The sequence below is a fragment of the Spermophilus citellus genome (genome assembly GCF_964194105.1).
Source record: "Spermophilus citellus genome assembly, chromosome: 2".
Classification (NCBI taxonomy): domain Eukaryota; kingdom Metazoa; phylum Chordata; class Mammalia; order Rodentia; family Sciuridae; genus Spermophilus; species Spermophilus citellus.
Window position 1 is genome coordinate 80,260,360 of NC_138183.1, and position 20,766 is coordinate 80,281,125.

Below are 20,766 nucleotides of genomic sequence, written 5' to 3' on the forward strand. Positions count from 1 at the left end.
TTGTGTTGCTAGGCTATGATGAAACATAGGTTCAGTGTACTAGAGGCGACCTGCATAGACTATGATCTTATTAATTAAACAGCTAAGGAGGTGGGACATTATTATTAGTACTGGAAGGGCCAAGTCCCTTGCCCTGGGCCAGATCTAATATTTTCAACTTAGCATAGTTTACAGAAGTTGAACATACAAGGTAAACCCAGATTGGTTACATATGTTATAAAACTATGTGTCAGTATTCCCACAGCTGTCCTAAACCTTCCTTTTAGCCACTTATTGGACTGTGAAGTTCTCGTTTCTGTTGGAACAATTCTAAGTGTGAAGCTATTAGGACATCCATGCTGGAAAAGACTGATATTTTTCTACCATAGCAACATTAAGCCTTCAAAACTAATCCTTAAGAGATAAAGAACTTGATACACATATTAAAATTTATCTGAAACAATAAAGGTCCAGGAACAGTCAAGAAAATTTTGCACAAGAGAACAATGAGATGTGGAATAGTTCAAAATATTTAGAAACATAAATAAAAAGACAATGTCTTTATTCCCTGCAACAAGCAGTGGGCTAAAGGTTATGAACTGGGTACAATTGGACAATTAACATGAAAAGGGCTCAAAAGATTCAGTAATTAAAGAAATTAAACAATGTGGAATTTTGTTTTTTACTTCAAGTATTTTCTAGTATTTAGTTCAAGTTATTGTTAATTAATCTCCAGCTGACACTTAAAAGCATATAAGAAAACAATGGCTTTCAATTACTAGTACAGTAGGGCTGTGGAATAAATCAAAGGATGGTAACAAAATATTTTCTTAAGTCATAGAAAGGCTGAACTCTCACTGATGGTAAGGTGAATTACTCACCTCTGCCAATATTGATTCTACTCATAGAAAATTCTCCCTTAGCCCTTCTTTCAAAACATATTAATCACTTACTGAGAAAATTATCCATCTGAAGTATTCTAAAGGTTGAGAGGCACAGTGCTGGTGGCTGAGAGTTCACCAGGTACAACTATTCAAGCCTTTTTGGTGAACAGTGATCATGCTGGGCTGGAATGCTTTCTGTTTTTACTGAAAAATCATGCTTGTTCTCTTGGGGGACCTTTATTTAGGACTCACAGAAGGTAGAAATCAGATAGGCAAGGAAATGCTACTGATAGAGTTTCTAGTTCTAGTCAATAATTAAAAACCAAAGTACACTAAAGAATTAGAAGGTGTTATTGTACTCAGTTTATTTGAAAAAGATACACATGGTTAAACTGGGCACTCATCTTTATCATGCAATCCAAATCTACCAGTACCAAGAAATACTGTTCAGAGAGAAGTCATTAGTAAGGATGGCCAACCCAATTAGGGGAGCAAAAACAAAAAGACTAAGGTCGGTTTCAAGACTATGAATTTCACTGTAAATATTGAGGTTTATAGATTGTCTTATCAAAATAAACTAAAGCAGAGGTTGTGTAAAACAGACAACTGGGCTGAGCCCACTTATAAAAGGAACAAGAAACATTGCAGTGATTCAGGAACTATCATAGCCAATAGCAACCAAAGAATAAGCATTACAAACATGTGAGACTATTTGGTCAATATACAAAGTAGCAAGAAAAAGTATTTTTAAAGTGTACCTTCCCTGAAAACTTCATTATTAAGTTTAATACAGTTACATAAAGAGATGATAATAACTTTAAAAAGTTTACAAAAACCTATCTTACCTTGCAACAAGTCCTAGATATCATTTCTAATAGTTTGTGGGTTACATGAGTATAATCATTGATATTGACAATATTTCAATGTAACCTATACCATATTGTTATTTGAATGTTTTTCAGTGCAAGAATTGGGAACTTTTTGGTAACCAAAAACTGGAGGTATCATGGCATAACAAGAAATGTTGAGGTTTTAAACATGTTCTCCTTTAAGTAAACTTCTAATTATTACACACTTTATTATACCAGACTCACAGGATTTCTTGTTACAAGAATGTCATAAAAGGAACACATCATTAATATATCAGCAATATGAAATGAATCGTATTCATGACAGAGATTTTCAATCAAAGCAGTTTGATACCTATCACAATAGGTGATAAACTATTTTACAAATTAATTTACATTTGTATACAGTAATAAAATTTAAAAAATATATCTACCTATAAAAATTGAAATTGTATTTTTTGCATAGCTCTTTGGGTAACCAAAATTATGTGTATTTTTAAAAGCCATATGCTTTTTTAAAAAACTAGAACTAATCCATAATTTTAAAGTACATTTTTAAAGTGACATGGGCAAATTTATTTTACAAAAGAGGAAATAAAGTAGAAAAGTTTCAATTAGATGAAAATGAGATTCGTAATAGAGCAGGATGCAGCAAGGTGCTAGCCTTGCTTACAGCACAGTTCTAAAAAACACCACTTTAACCAAAGAAAAGTGTGGGGGCGGGGTGGGGATTAAGAGTTGTACTAATGGGTATATTGGCCATTATAACTAAAAATACAGATCATAAGAATCATGAAATTTTAGCCAGCTAGCACTACCTTTACTGGTAAAGATGCAACTTCAAAAGGATGTTTAAAGGATTAGGCAAAGGTAAAATGGGTTCCTTTATAGAGTAAAGGAGCTATTTGTGATACTGCATAGCACCAAAGGATATCAGGTTGACTAAGTTGTGCACTGAGTCTGGTATAAGGAATGCAAGTTGTCTACACTTTCTTAAAGAAATGGGAAAATCCATTATTTAAAAAAAAATTGTAAGTTGTAAAATGCTATGCTAAAGACTCCTTATCAGTGATCTTTTAATATTCTTACTGTTCCTTTAGTTAAAATGAGTGACATTTGGACAGTACCCCCCAGCAAATGAATATTTTGGGCCTACAAGAAAGTGACATATATATTCCCCATTTTTACGAGCTTTTGCCACCTGTTATGGTAAATCAGCCAGAAGGTAGATGGAACAAATTCAACTTACTCAAAAGGAAAACTTTTGTCCCCAATTATAGTAAAATGCTTAGTGATTAGGAGGTTGAAATATACCTAAGTAAATGATAGCCATGGTCTTTGGGTGCCATTTGTAGATCTAATTTTTTCATGCATTTTTTTCTGGTCTCACTGAATCACAGTGAGGGTCACATGCTAGCAAAGAAAAACGTTTTATAAGCCTAAGTGAGAACTATCCTGTCTTCTCATTCTAAGGACAGTGCTTACAATCTGAAGGGCTCTTGAGTTGTGAATCTACACTATGCTTTATCTAACAGGTATCACACAATCTAGACTGTTCAAACTTTTTAAAAAAAACTACAGTTGACAATCGGAGCTCACACCTGATATTGTGACCTAGTACATACAGTATGTAGAAGATTTATCTGAAATGGTATTTCAGGAAACAGCAATATCCCAAGACACTGCTAACATTAGGAAAGAAGCAACATATATACGCCCTCCCTTTAAAAGGGAAGCCATTGGAGAAGTATACACTGTAATTCAGGGAAGAAGATTCTGCATTCTGTGTGTGAAAAAACATAATACTACTATAAATTGTAAAGTATTATGCTAAATACTCCCTTTTTAGTGATCTATTAATGTTCTTCTTATTCTTTTTTTTTTTGTTCAGATGAACATAATCTTGTAAAACAACTGATAAACTACAGACAGAGGAAGTGATGTGTAGATGAAGAGATTTTTCTAGGTTCTCATTAGAAGGAAAACAGGAGAGATAGGCACATTGGCTTTACAATGTATACTAGTTACAAATCCATTCCTCCTGTTTGCCAGAGGATACCAGAAGAATTTCTATGCTTACTATTTCACCCTTTTTCTTCACCATAGAATACCTACAGAATTAAGGGGTCTATACCTTTTCTGAATGCTGAAACTGGAGCAATGAGGTTTTGGACAAATGGCATTAAACAGAACTCCAGTAAAGCAACATTCCAAATGGAGACAATCTAAATCAAGCTTTCAGACTACCTCTACTTTTTAATTTGGATATATGCAAAACTGGAGGAGCTCAGCAACAGTGAATATAAGTACATTACTTTGAACAAAGATCACCATGGGGACACACACCACCATGTGGTTTAAAATTTGTCATCTTCTTTCTATTCAATTTATCTTTGATAAGGAAAAAGCATTTTGGGTGAAACTACTGATAATAAACAATGAGTTTTTGTAATCAGAGAAATCAATAGTATTTAGTAGGATCTGGTCAGCAAGAAATACAATTACTATCTTGCAAGCTGTTTATTTCAGCTTTTACAACAATGCAAGGGTTTGAAAAGCCTGAGGAGAATTTCACAACCATTGACTATATAGAGTCTTCAGTTTCAAAAATAGTTGATAATAATTTGATAGCACAAACAGCATGCATCAAATACTCTATATTATTCAATAACAATTTAATTAAGATACTACACTATTCTGTTCATAATTCACAATCACATATTTATCCTCCTTCACTTGAAATAGTCCATGAATATTAAGGTGCAAAGATCTTGGACAAAAACCAAGAAAAAAAAATCCCTCAGCCTCTGCCCCGCGGCCCTTTTTTAACTAAAGAAGTAATTTTTACTTGAATAATTAGAGAAAGCAAACAAGAAATTCTTAATCTATGGCCAAATGATAACTAGGTTAGATTTTAGGGCACATTGTATCCAAGATTTAGAAATTTTATTGTTATCAGTGAATAGAAAATAGGTATATTTAAGGCTTTAGGAATTTTCCTTTGAGATTTGTCTCTTAAAAACATTATTTGGGTAAATCAAGTAGCTATCAAGGAGTTGATTTGAAGTTTCCTAAGGCTCTAAAGTCTGGGAGAGACTTTCATTTTCTGGGTATGATATTAATTTCTTCAAGCCTTTCTTAAATTGAGGCTTGAAGGGATATTATTTAATCTACGTTCAAACTCAAGAGACTGTTTTTCATGATCATGCTATGCAGTTTAAGTATAATTTAAACCTATGCTTTAAAAAAGAAGGGAAATAATGCCAAAATATTAATTTGTAAAAAGAAATGACTTTATGATTCTGAAGAAATCACCACCACAGTTCTCTTGATTCCACTAAAGCAATATCTGATTTGATAATATATCCATCACTCTATGAGTTTGAGGTAAATGTGATTGAAATTTAAAATGTAAACTAAAGGCTTCACCCCATGTGAAGACCAGGTACAGGCAACTTCTCTACCGCAACAGAGAATAACCTGGAGCAAATATTTCTTGATTCATGGTAGAAAATTGAATGGTTCTCTGAAGAGATGAATTTTAATCACATAGATGTTTTACCTGATTTTTAAAAATCATCTAGAATACAGTATACTCAAAATCACTCCTATAACACGCTTCCCCATCAGGTGTTAGGAAGTAACAGTATGGATGCTGTAGTAATGGATTGCTGTGTCTTCAGGCAGGGTTATCCCTCAGAGGCTTGGAGAAGGTTCTCTTGCTTCTTCCAGCTTTGTGAGAATCCACTGTTGTGGAGGAAAAAACATTTACTTATTTCAATGAACTTACAATGACACAAAATGTTAATAGATGGAAACCTAGAAGTCAGCTTTCCAGTTTAGTTAGGCATACATTGATAGCTGATACACAACATTCATACCGCAGAAGTGATCACTCAAATAGCTCATATGATTCAGGGACAATGTTACTGCGTTTAACAGTAGGAATAATGTTTTTCCAAGGTCTCTGCACTTGGAAGTTCATCCTCACAATAAGAAAAATAAAGTCAACCATCCTGAGGGATAAGGGTAATTTGGCAGTTATACTGAATACATGACAGTCTAAAAATTATTTATGTAAAATTCCTTCCAACCTGCGTCAGTTCTTTACTGAACAGGATAATTACATACAATTCTACTGTGGGTAGTAGCATAATAATATCCTCAGGCATCATCAAAACATCAAAACGATGTTCTCTTAATGTATTTTCTATTCTGAAAGGATTTGAAATCATAAAAATGAAGTGTAATACAAACCTTTCTACCTATATTGTTCATTATTATTGGGTCAGGACAGGTGAAAGTCGTAACAGTTAATATGGGGTCACCTCGTTATAAAAAGGTTTAGGAGATGGCATCTGAGTAAGATCCTCTGGCCTGTGGTCTACCCACATATACACCAAATTGAACAGCTAGTCACATGCCAATCACAAGTAGTTAAGAAATCAGTTAAGAAACTATAGTGCCCATTTTTAGTGTAACAAGATAAAAAACGGTGTTGAAGAAAGTAAAAGGTATATGTTCCCACATACTTCCCATAACTCCATACAGTACAGATTTGGAGGGACACCTCCCACTTTGGGGAGGGAGAGAGAATTAAATCCAGGCTTTAGATGTGAAACTTAGGACAAGGGCCACCATAGTGAAAAATCACAACCCCTACAATGCCAAGTCAATGCCCCTGCAATGAGTGGCTGGAACTGTAAGTCAGATGAATTACTGCAATCTCACCCTCCTCCAACCTTGAGTAACAGAGCATGGAACAAGACTCTACCTGCTGGAGAGTGGTACACAAGTTAGTACAGGGCTTTGCTTTAAAGCCCAGTGTCAGGCCTGCCATGGTGAGCACTAGCACATGGTAGAAATTAAAGGACCATACATAGGCCAGAACTCACAGGTGGAACCACTGGACCAGCCCCCAAATCAAGAGATGTTTGTGCCAGCAGGACAGACTCAAGTTTTGGCCTACATCATTTCCAATCTTACAGGAGCCTAAGGGCATACCTCCCTCTTCCTGAGACTCTGCAAGCCCCTAAAGCTCTAAGACTCAGGCATTACTAACATCAGCCTTGGTGGCTAAGGGACTGCATTCCCCAATAATACCACAATCTCAGGCAGCATAATATGGTGCAACATCCCCTTTGCTGGGGTAGGGCAGAATAGTAAGCACAAGACTCTCCTTTGGAATTTGGTAAAACCTAACATTAGCTAGTTGTTATGGTCCCCAACACCCCATCTGTAAATGGAGCCTCTGGAACAGTTCAGTGTCTGGGGAAGTCACATAACCTAACTCTATCAGGCTGTTTTTCCAGCTAGCATCACCTATCACTGGTTACAGTGGTCTTGGGCTACAATTCCATCTCAGCAATAGGCATCCTGTAGCAGCAGTGTGGACCCTGGTCATACCCCAGTGTTGGTGCTGGTCTAGGGCTATGGGCTCAGGGGTATAGCACTGTTTGGCAGCGCTGGTGGCCTGATCAATCCACAAATACTCAGCCCACAGGCAGGCTGAGTCCTGCAGTACCTGACCAAAGGCTGCTAACTGTGGACAAGGCATCCAGCCCTACACTAGGCAGTGGTTTGTAGGGATGGACAGTTCTTCCTAGATATCTTCTGGTTCCTTCTGAAAAACACACCAACAGTGTATTTGGGACAAACCTGGGCTTGGATTGCCCTCTTGTACTGAAATGGTGGCAATTGGCAATAGGAAACTCCTAGCAAATCTGGTGCCATCTAGTACTGAAATAGTGGAAGGCTAAGATAAGCAGCAGGTTTAGAATTTCTGGAAAATAGACACAAAGGCAGACTAAGGAAAACTGGGATAAATATCTAATTCTTCAATGTCTTGATGACATCACATGCCAAGCATAAAGAGCTGTCAGGAAATCATGACCTCACCAAATTAGGTGAGAAAATATGAAGAAACATTTCAGTTCTCTAACAGAGAAATTCAACCAGGAGATGAAAGCTATTAAAAATCAAATTCTTAAGCTGAAAAGTACACTAATTTTAAAATGAAAAATGTGATAGAAGACATCAATTGTAGGACAGCTCACACAGAAATTAGTGAGCGTGAAGAGAAACTATCTGAAAGTATACAGTTGGAGAAGAAAAAAGAAAAAAAGGAAAAGGAACAAAAATACTTATGGAAATTTTGAGATTGTATTTAAAAATATTCATATTACTTGGGATCAAGAAGGACTGGACAATGCCAAAGAAGTAGAAACATGTTAAAAAAAAAACAAAACAGAAAACTTCCCAAACCTAGAGAAAGATAGAAATATACAGGCACAGGAAGGTCAAAAATCACCAAATTTAATTAAACCAAATCTATACCAAGATATTTTATAATCAGGCTGTCAAAAAAAAAAAAAAAGAAGATTCTCAAGTCTGCAAGAAAAAGAAACAGCACAAAAGGTGTACCAATTTGCCTAACAACAGACTTCACAGCAGAAACTTTACCAGCAGGAGAGTGATATGAGATTATCACAGTACTGAAAGACAAAAATTGAATCAAGGATACTATATGCAGCAGAGCTATCCTTTACAAATGCAGAGAGTAATACAATCCCAGAAAAACAAAAGCTGAGAGAATCTATCTCTATCAGGTCTATTCTATAGGAAATGTTGAAGAACATTCTTCAAACTGAGAGAGATATTAATAAGAATATGGGACTGCATAAGCATGCAAACAAATTCAGAATGCTTTAATATTGCAATCATGTATCATTCATATGTTTAGTATGAAGGCTAAAAACAAAACAATTAAAATAATAACTATATTAATCTATTAAGAGGCAACATAGAAAGATATAAAATGGATATACAAAATTCAAAATGCAGGGAACAATGGAGGACACTTGTAGAATTTTCTTATTAGTATATTTTCTCTTGTCCTTTCTGTTCTTATCTTTACAATCATAAGTTGCTATCATTTCAAAATAGCTTTTTCATAACCAAAAGATAGTTTTGTAAGCCTCATGGTAACCACAATACAAAAATCTATAATGGACAAACCAAAATAATAAGGAATCAAAACATGACTCGAGTAAATCACTTAACCATAAAGGAAGATTGCAAGAAAGGAAAAAAGAAGGGAATTATAACAAAACTAGAAAAAAAGTTTTCATAATAAGACCTTTTCAATAATTTCCTTGAATGATGAATGAATTAAATTCTCCAATTAAAAGACACAGAGTGAGTGAGTGGATTGAAAAAAATAAGGCCCAACAAATATGTTGCTAATAAGCAACTCACTTCATCTCTAAGGACACACACACTGAAAAAGAAGGGCTAGAATAAGATATTCCATACAAATTGAATCTAAAAGAAAGCAGGAATAGCCACACTTGTATTAGACAAAATATACCTTCAATCAAAGAGACAAGGAAGGTTATTATATAATTATAAAGGAAGAGGAGGAAATAACAATTCTAAACACAGCACCAAAATATATAAAGCAAATATTAACAGATCTAAAGGGAGAGAAAGACTCCTGTACAATAACAATTAGAGACTTTAGCACCTCTCTCTCAGCAATAGATGGACCATCAATACAGAATAATCAACAAAGAAACAGCAGAGCTAAATTGCACCCTAGACCAAATAAACCTAACTGACATCTACAGAACATTCCACCCAACAGCTGCTGAATACACATTTTTTCTCATTAGCACACAGAACATTCTCCAGGAGAGATCATACACTAGACCAAAAAACACATCACAACAAATTAAAAAAGAAAACCCTGAAATCTTATTGAGTATCTTTTCTAACCGCAATGCAAAGAAATTAGTAATAAGAAAAACTCTGGCAACTATACAAACACATGGAAATTAAACTATTTACTCCTGAACAATCAATGGATTAAGGAAGAAATAACCTACAGGATATAGCAAAAGCAGTACTAAGAAGGAAGGGTATAGCAGCCAATGCCCACATCACAAAGAAGAGGTAAACAACCTAATATTGCATCTCAAGGAAGTAGGTAAAACAAGAGCAAATCAAACCCCAAATAAATGAAAGGAAGTAAAGACCAGAGTAGAAATAAATGAATGAAATAGATACTAATAAAAATACAACAAAGGGCTGGTTCTCTGAAAAAGATAAACAAAATACACAAGCCTTTAACTATAAGAAGAGAAGGCTCAAAGTAGGGGAGGCATAACAAATTCAGACACCACAGAAATGGACACATTCATAGTCACAAACAACTTACCAAGACTGAACCATGAAGAAACAGAAATCCCAAGTGACTATTAACAAGTAACCTCCACTTCAATCTAATGTATGAAATATGATATGTCAAGAGCTTTGTAATGTTGTGAACAACCAATAAAAAATTAAAAAAAAAAAAAAGAAACACAAAAAAAAAAACCAAGTAACCAGAATGTAATCAGTAATAAAAAGGCTCCTATCAATGAAAAGCCCAGAACCAGATGAATTCTACCAAACCTTCAAAAAGGTAATAACAATTTCCCTTAACTATTAAGTCCTAAGTTTGTAAATTTGTGAATATTTCAACAAAATTAATAAAGGTGCATTAAAATCAGTTGGAAATCATAATTTAAAGCTTACATATCATATTTATGTATTTTTTCAAATGCTCTAATTATTTACCTATTACTTTTCCTCCAGAGAATAGACCTCTAAAAACAATTATTTCAAAGTTACCGTAACTCAATTTGACTTTTTGTAGGTGTTCCACATCTGGGACAATGGGACAAAATGGGTTAAATTATTCCAGGAAGAGGAAGGAACACACAAACACACTCCATGAAACCACCATTACTCAAATAATAAAACCACATGAGGAACACAATAACTAACACACACACACACACACACACACAAATCAAGGAGGAAATCCTTGATGTGCATAGATGCAAAAATGAAGAAAACATTATCAAAATTAAATGAATAGCACATTAAAAGACAATTACCATGAACAGTGGGATTCAACCCAGGGATGTAATGATGGTACAATACATGCAAATCAATAAACATGATATACTGTATCAACAGAATGAAGGATAAAAAATAATAGTAAGGGAATAATAATAATAATAATCCTAGTAAGGGAATTTGATAAAATGCAAAATTCCTTCATGATAAAAATGCAGAATGAATTTAGGCATAGAAGTTACTTATCTCAACATAATAAGGGCCATTTATAATAAGCCAGCAGTTAATATTATACTGAATGGGGAAAAGCTGACAGCTAAGATAGGGAACAAAACAAAGATGCCTACTTTTAGCAACTTTTATGAAGCATAGTTCTGGAAGTCCCAGCCAGAGCAATAGGGCAAGAGAAATAAATAAAGGGAAACCAAATTGAAAAGGTACCACATTCACCTCAGATATAGATTAATGTCCAAGATATAAAGAACTCAAAAAACTCAACATCAATAAAAAGCCCAATTAATAAATGGGCTAAGACTGAATAGACAGAAGAAGTACAATCAATCAACAAATATATGAAAAAGTGTTCAACATCTCTAGCAATTACAGAAATGCAAATCAAAACTACTCTAAGATTTCATCTCACTCTATTTAGAATGCCAATCGTCAAGAATACAAGCAATAATAAGTGTTGGCAAGGATATGTGAAAAGGTGCACTCCTACATTGCTGGTGGGACTGCAAATTGGTGCAACCATTATGGAAAACAGTATGGGGAGATTCCTCATAAAACTTGGAATGGAATCACCATTTGACCCAGGTATCCTAGTACTTGGTTTATACCCAAAGAATTTAAAATAGTATTCTACAGTGATGCAGCCACATCAATGTTTATAGCACCTCAGTTCACAATAGCCAGATTATAGAACCAACCTAGATGCCCTTCAACAGATGAATGGATAAAGAAAAAGTAATATATATATACACAATGGAACATTACTCAGTCTTAAAGAAGAAATTATGGCATTTATGGGTGAATGGATGGGGCTGGAGAATATCATGTTAAGTGAAATAAGCCAATCCCAAAAAACCAAAGGCTGAATGTTTTCTCTGACATGTGGATGCTAATTCAAAATAAGGGAGGTGCTAGGGAATACAAATACTTTGGACTAGGAGTGAAGAGGGAGAGAAGATATCAGGGTAGGAATATTATGCTAAATGAAATGAGCCAAACCCACAGAACCAATGGCCAAATGTTTTCTCTGATATGTGGATGCTAATTCACAATAAGGGGTGGGTGTGGGTGGGTGGAGAACAGTGGTATTTTGGACTAAATAGAGGGAAGTGAAGGGAGGATGGGGGGCATGGAGGTAGGTATGATAGTAGAATGAACTAGACATTATTTTCCTACATGCTAATATGACTACACAACCAGTGTAATTCCACATCATGTACAAATAGAAGAATGAGAAGTTATACTCCATTTATGTATGATGTGTCAAAAATGCATTCTACTGTCATGTATAACTAATTAGAACAAATTTAAAAAAAAGAAAGAAAAAAAGTGTTGAAAAGAAAGACTGTTGGACATAGGTAATATTGAACATCAAATCTCGTCAACTATTTTGAGCACCTTAGCAGAGATGTTTCCTTCAATTGTTAAGATTTCTTTTTATTTTTTTTTTCTGAGGGAGAGGGAGAGAGGGAGAGGGAGAGAGGGAGAGGGAGGGAGAGAGAGAGAGAGAGAGAGAGAGAGAGAGAGAGAGAGAATGGAAGAGAGACACTGACTTCTTGCATGCTGACGGAGTCAGGGACATAAATACATACATTTCTTTTTCTATCTTTTTTTTTGCATTTTTAAAATGTAGCTACTTTTTTCTGTGCCTTGTCTTTTTGAGGGTTTGGGTTTTTTGGATTTTGTTTTGTTTTGGTTTAGTATCATTGTCATTTGTTCTGTTTCATTTCTCTTGTTCCTCTTTCTCTCTTCTCTTGCTAATGACCAAATTATATAGTTCTCAACCTCTCTTCAAATACTTTGTTTCTTCTATTTTTGCCCTCCTTCTATATAAACATCATCTGCTACACCTCTTCTGTATTCTGTGTTTACTTTTTTAAATTGTAAACTCTATTATAACTCCCTAATATATCTTTCTCCCTAATTAACTGTACTTTTTGCATCTTTCAAAACTTAACTGGGTTATATAATTCCTGCATTCATTACTAATACATTCATTACTGCTGTGGATGATATACTTTACACCTGCTGTTTGCTTTAAGACAGATATAGTTCATGGATATTGTTTTTACTATTGCTAAACCCACCATTACTGTTTTTTGATGGTAATTAATGTTGAAGATGTGGTAGTAGGATCTGGGTATTTACTTTAATGCTGTGTACTATATGGTTGCTACTATTGATTATTTTGACCCATTCTGTGAGGTTCTGGGAACCCACAAGAAAACTGAAAGTTCACAGGTTAGAGAGACTGCTGCTGAACTAAACCCAACCAAAAGAGAGTGCACCTTGCTCCACATATAAACTAATGACACTCAATCTTCAGCTATACTTAATACAAAGAATAGAAGAGACCAAAACCAAAACTAATGATAAGACTATGTAATTCCCACCCCATTCATGTTGGGATGATCATAAACATACCAGACAACAAAGCAGACACCTGCTGTTGAATGCCTGATCTAGTTCACAGATTCTTTTTTTTTTTTTTGGTTTTATTTTCGTTTTACTGGTACTATTGCTTAAAGGCCAACCCCATTATTCCTATTAGGTGATAAATAGCATAATGGACATCAAAGCAGATACCAGGCATTTAACATAAAGCTATAAGTTTGTTGCTGACATTAGTGCCACTCCTTGCTGCCCCCTGTCTCTAAGAGGGGCTGGAGAGAGATAAGGACATTTCAAGATCACAGTGATCCCGCACGGAGAGATACATCTCAATTGGGCAATAGTGAATCTCACTTCATACACCATCTACTCCATATGAGCCCTGATGTTTTCCAACTCAAAGAAGTGAGGAGACAAAAGCCTCAAAGCAACGACAAGGATTCAGGAGGAACAGGCAGAGAGGGACCTCTGGTCCCACCATTTGGCATGTACTCATACATCAAAAACAAAAGAAGTCCTAGAATAAATAAGATAGTTATACACAAAAGGGCAAAAATTGATGTGCAAGTCCAAGTCCAAGATCTCTAAAAATGTGAGGAAACAGGAAAATAACACCCCCTTCCACCCAAATCCACAATCCCCCAACAAAGGATCCCACAGACAGTGAGGTTGGATGAAAGCCCAGAGAGAGATTATACAAAACTGATTATTAAAATGTTCCACGCACTGAAAGAACAGCTAAGAAGGAATTAAGAGAGCAGTTACAGGAGATGAACGCCATTTTAATAAAGAAATAGAAATAGTGAAAAGAAAACAGGTACAGTTCCTAGAAATGAAAGACATAATCAAATGAAAAACTCACTTGACGGCAACACTAACAGACTGGAATTTGTAGAGAACAGAACCTTAGCTCTTGAAGACAGAACTTCAGTCCTTAAAGACAGGGATTATGATCTTGAATATATAGAATTCAATAGAGAGAGATTAAAAAAAATCACAGAACATAACCAGAATATTCAAGAACATTAAAACACCAAACTTGAGGATCACTGGGATAGAAGAGAACATAGAGATAGAGACTAAAGGTATAAGAACATTTTCAATGAGATAGTTACATAAAACTTTTCCCATATTAGAAATTAGATAAACATCCCATACAGGAGGCTTATAGGCAATTCAAGTGTGAAGCTGGCCACGGCATATCATAATCAAAATGCCTAACATAGAATATATGGAAAGAATATTAAAAGCTGCAAGAGAGAACCATCAGGTCATATTTAGAGGCAAACCAATAAGGCTCACTTCTGATTTCTCAGTTCAGACTCTAAAAATCAAGGAAGGTCTGGAATGAGATATTCTAAGCCCTAAAAGAAAACAACTGCTAGCTGAAGTTACTATATCCAGCAAAGCTCAGTTTCAAATTTGAGGGGGAAATAAAAATTTTTTTCATGACAAGAAAAAACTAAAAGAATTCATGAGCACCAGGCCAATACTACAAAGACACAGATAAACTGCATACATAAGAACTAAGGAAAAATTCCCAAAGCTCTCAAACAGAGAAAGTTCAACAGAAGAATAATCCACTAAGTGAGAATCAAGACAGGATAAAATAGAGCAAAAAACAAAATGGTGGGAGGGGGTGTGGGGGCAGGAAAGATGGTAGAATGAGATGGACATCATTACCCTAGGTATACATCTGACTGCACATGTGGTTTGACTGCTACATTGTGTACAACCAGAGAAATTAAAAGTTGTGCTACAATTGTGTACAATGAATCAAAATGCATTCTGCTATCACATATACCTAATTAAAATAAATAAATTAATTAAAAATCGCAGGAAACCCCAAACATATATCCATACTGATGCTGAACGTTAACGGTGGTTTCAACTCCCCAATTAGAAGACACAGACTAGAAAAGTGCATCAAAAAACAACATCCAACTATATGCTGTTACCAAGGGACTCTTCTTATAGCAAAGACATCCACAGGCTACAGGTAAAAAAAAAAAAAAAAAAAGAAAACAAATTCCATGCTTACAGACCATGAAAACAAGCAGGAATAGCTATTCTGATGTCTGACAAAGCAGATTTCAAGCAAGTATCAATCAAAGGAGGCCAAAAAAAAAAAAAAAGGCTAATACATCCTACTAAAAGGAATAATTCAACAATGAGGTTTAACAATGGTAAACATTTAAGCCTCAAATTTCAGTGCATCCAATTACATGGTAAAAATACTGCATGACATTAAATCCCCATAGACACCAACACAATAATGCAGGGTGATTTCATTACACCCTTATCATCAATAGACAGGTTATCAAAACATAATCAATAAAGGTCTCTCCAACCTAACTAACACTATAAATCAAATGACATCTACAGAATATGCCACCTCAAAACAGAAGAATTTACTTGTTCTCAGGTGTGCATGACACTTTTTCCAAAACAGATGATATACCAGGCCATCAAGTAAATATTAGCAAATACAAAAAGAAATCTATATAATCCTATGTACCCTATCATCTAATGGAGTGAACCCAGAAATCAACAGCAAGGAAAATAATAAAAACCACATAAACATGTGAAAATTGAATAATAATCTTGTATATGAAGAATGGATCAAAGACGAAATGAGAATAGAAATCAAGAAATTCTTAGAAAAAAATAAGAACAGAGATAAAACATATCAAAATCAATATGAAAGAAGTTTGAAGACAAAAACTTATAGCATGGAGTGCCTACATTAAAAAATTAGAGAGAAACCCAAATACATAAGCTTATACTCCTCCGTCTCAAGCCCTTAGGAAAAGAAGAACAAACTAATTCCCAAACCAGTAGAGGATAAGAAATAATTAAAATCGGAGCCAAAAATCAATGCAATTGAGAATAAGAATACAATATACAGAAGCAATGCAACAAAGAGTTGGATAAATAAGATTGATAAATAAGATTGGTAAATCCTTAGCCAAAGTAAACAAAGTAAAGAGGTAAGAAGATCCAAATCAACAAGTTCAAAGATGAAACAGAAGATATCACCACAAACCCTTCTGAAATCCAAAGGTTTATGTATTGATTATATATGCAAAATTCTTTAATAAAATAGAATGGAAGAAAATCTTGTATAGGTACTACTCTGATAGGTGATCAATATCCAAAATATACAAAGATCTCAAAAAACTTACACACACACACACACACACACACACAGAACTTCAAAACAAAACAAACAACAACAACAACAAAACCCCCAAATAACCCAATCAACAAATGGGGAAAAGAACTAAAGAGAAACTTCTTAAAAGAAGAAACAAACTCCATTCAAAAACACATTAAAAAGATAATACACCATGATCAAGTGGGTTTCATTCCTGGGATGCAAGATTGGTTTGACAAATCAATAAATGTAATTCACAACTTAAAGAGGATTAAGGATAAGAAACACATGATCATCTCAACAGATGCAGAGAAGGCCTTTGATTAATCCTAGCATCTATTCATGTCAAAAATGCTGGAGAAGCTAGGGATCAGAGGACCTACCTCAACATTGTAAAGGGCATTTTTGACAAACCCAAAGCCAACATCAGACTGAATATAGAGAAACTAAAAAAATTTCCTCTAAGATCAGGAATAAAACAAAGCTGTTCATTCTTACCACTCCTAGTACTTGAAACATTAGTCAGGGAGAAAAGGCAAAAAAAGGAAATCAAAGGGATATAAATAGGAAAAGAGGTCAAACTATCTCTGTTTGCTGACAATATGATCCTGTATCTAGAAGACCCAGAAAATGACACCAGAAGACTTCTAGAGGTTATAATAATTTAGCAAAGTAGCAGGATATAAGGTCAACACCCATAAGTCATTAGGTTTCTTATACTCCAACAGTGATTCAGCCAAATCAACGTTTCCTGAAGAAATCAGGAAAACCATCCCATTCACAATAACCTGAAAAAAATAAAATACTTGGGAATTAATCTAAGGTAAAAGAGCTCTACATTGAAAATTACAGAACACTGGAGAAAGAAATTGAAGAAGACCTGAAAAGATGAAAATACATCCATATTCTTGGGTAGGCAGAATTAATATTATCAAAATGTCCATACTACCAAAAGCAATATACAGATTCAATGCAATCCCCATCAAAATACCAATGACATTCTTCACAGGATTAAGAAAAACAATTCTTAAATTCATTTGGAAGAATAAGAGACCCAGAATAACCAAAGCCATTCTAAGCAAGAAAAAAGAAAGCAAGAGGCATCACAATACCTGTTCTGAAATTATACTATGGAGCTATATTAACAAAAACAGCATGGAGTGATGTGATTATAAACATGAAGACGAAAAGACACAGATAAATCCTAAATTCCTACAGCCATCTGATATTTGATAAAGGTACAAAAACATATTTTGGAGAAAAGGCAAGCCTTTTAAACAAGTGATGCTGGAGAAACAGGACAGCTACATGTAGAAAAATGAAACTAGATCTTTATCTCTCACCATAAATAAAACTCAAATTGAAATGGATCAAAGATTTAGGAACCAGGACTTTACGACTTCTAGAAGAAAACACAGGGTTAATACTCCATCATATAGGTGTTGGCACAGATCTCCTTAACAAACCCCCAACATGCAAGAAATAAAACTGAGAATCAATAAGTGGGATGCCATCAAACTACAAAACTTCTGCATAGCAAAGGAGATAATTAAGAGCATGAAAAGAGGGCTTACAGAATGAACAAAAATCCTGGCTAGCTACTCCTATGATAGGTGATTAATGTCCAGAATATATTAAAAAATATTTCAAAAAACTTAATACCAAAATATCAAATAACCCAATCAATAAATGGGCAAAATAAGTAAGGAGAAACTTCTCAATGGTCAAATATATTTAAAAAATGTCCAACATCTCTAGCAATCAGGGAAATGCAAATCAAATCTACACTAAGACCTCATCTCACTTCAAACTAGATCACTTGGAAGAAAAACGTCAGATAATGAAGACAAAATATACAATCTGGAAAATAAAGTTAATCACACAGTGAAGAAAGTTAGAAACCATAAACAAAACATCCAAGAATTATGGGACAGCATCAAAAGACCAAATATATGAGTTATTGAAATAGAGGAAGGCACAGAGTTTCAAACCAAAGGAGTGCACAATTTCTTCAATGAGATAACATCAGAAAATTTTCCCAGCATGAAGAACGAATTGGAAAACCAAATACAAGAAGCTTACAGGATACCAAATGTATAAAATTACAACAGATCTACACCAAGGCACATTATAATGAAAATGCCTAGCATACAGAATAAGGATAGAATCTTAAAAGCTGCAAGAGAGAGGAATCAGATCACATATAGGGGAAGATCAATTTGTATCTCAACAGATTTTTCAACCTAGACCCTCAAAGCCAGGAGATCCTGGAACAACATATACCAAGCTCTGAAAGAAAATGGTTGCCAACCTAGAATCTTATATCCAGCAAAACTAAGCTTTAGATATGATGATGAAATAAAAACCTTCCACGATAAACAAAAGTTAAAAGAATTTAAAATGAGAAAGCTTGCACTACAGAACATCCTCAGCAAAATATCCCAAGAAGAGGAAATTAAAAACAATGATGAAAATTAGCAGAGGGAGGGATTACACTAAAGGAAAATCTAATTAGAGGAGAAACCAAGTTACGTTAAATACCAAAAATAAACAAAAATGGCTGGGAATGCAAATCATGTCTCGGTAATAACCCTGAATGTTAATGGCCTAAACTCACCTAAACTCACCAATCAAAAGACATAGACTAGCAGATTGGATTAAAAAAAAAAAGCAACAACAACCCAATATGCTGCATCCAGGAGACTCATCTCATAGGAAAAGGCATCCACAGACTGAAGGTAAAGGGTTGGAAAAAATCATACCACTCACATGGACTGTGGAAGCAAGGAGGGGTTTCCACCCTCATATCAAATAAAGTCAAACTAAAGTCAATCAAAAAGGATAAGGAAGGATACTACATACTGCTCAAGGAAACCATACACCAACAAGACTTAACAATTATAAATATGTATGCCCCAAACAATGGAGCAGCTACGTTCATCAAACAAACTCTTCTCGAATTCAAGAGTCAAATAGACCACAATATGATAATTTTGGGTGACTTTAACACACCTCTTTCATCACTAGATAGATCTTCCAAACAAAAGCTGAACAAAGAAACTATAGAACTCAATAATATAATCAATAACTTAGACTTAACTGACATATATAGAATATTCTAACCTTCAACAAGAGAATATACTTTCTTCTCAGCAGCACATAGATCCTTCTCTAAAATAGATCATATACTCTGCCACAAAGCAACTCTTAGCAAATATAAAAAAGTAGAGATACTACCCTGCATCCTGTCAGATCATAATGGAATGAAATTAGAAATCAATGATAAAATAATAAAATCCACTCCAACACCTGGATACTGAATAATATGTTACTGAATGAACAATGGGTTACAGAAGACATCAAGGAGGAGATTAAAAGGTTTTTAGAGGTGAATGAGAAAACAGATACAACATATCAAAATCTCTGGGACACTATGAAAGCAGTTCTAAGAGGAAAGTTCATTGCATGGAGCTCATTCCTTAAAAGAAGAAAAAGTCAACAAATAAATGACTTAACACTACATCTCAAAGCCCTAGAAAAAGAAGAAAAAAATCAACACCAAAAGCAGCAGAAGACAGGAAATAATTAAAATCATAGCTGAAATCAATGAAATTGAAACAAAAAAAAACAATTAAAGAAATTGACAAAAAATAAAAAGTTGGTTCTTTGAAAAAAATACATAAAATCAACAGACCATTAGCCATGCTAAAAAGAGAAGGAGAGTGAAAGCTCAAACCACTAACATACATGATGAAAAAGGAAATATCACGACACTACAGATATACAGAAGATAATTAGAAATTATTTTGAAAACATGTACTCCAATAAAATAGAAAAATCAAAGGCTTTGACAAATTTCTAGAGTCATATAATTTGCCCAAATTGAATCAGAATGATATACATAATTTAAACAGATCAATTTCAAGTGACGAAATAGCAGATGCCATCAAAAAGTCTACCATCCAAGAAAAGCCCAGGACTGGATGGATACACAGCCGAGTTCTACAAGACCTTTAAAGAAGAACTAATACCAATACTCTCCAATTTATTTCAGGAAATTGAAAAAGAGGGAGCACTTCCAAACTCATTCTTTGAGGCCAGTATCACTCTGATTCCAAAACCAGGCAAAGACACATAAAAAAAAAAAAAAAAGAAAACTTCAGACCAATATCTCTAATGAACATAGATGCAAAAATTCTCAATAAAGGTCTGGCAAATTGAATACAAAAACATATCAAAAAGATATGATCAAGTGGGATTCATCCCAGAGATGCAAGGTTGGTTCAACATATGTAAATCAATAAGTATAATTCATCACATCAATAGACTTAAAGAAGCACCCCTTTATGTTCAAAACAATAGAAAAATTTGG

The 20,766-nt window shown here is 34.5% G+C and overlaps 1 protein-coding gene across 1 annotated transcript in view; it reads right to left on the reverse strand.

Annotated features, from left to right (window-relative positions):
- Positions 1-4,880: 4,880 nt before the first annotated feature.
- The window catches only part of LOC308641539 (intermembrane lipid transfer protein VPS13A-like), a gene marked incomplete at its 5' end in the record, with an annotated part of 185,606 nt that continues 169,720 nt past the window's right edge, over positions 4,881-20,766 (reverse strand). Inside the window, 1 exon segment of the mRNA XM_081280214.1 lies at positions 4,881-5,458. Coding sequence (XP_081136340.1) covers positions 5,408-5,458 — 51 coding nt within the window. The 3' untranslated portion in view covers positions 4,881-5,407.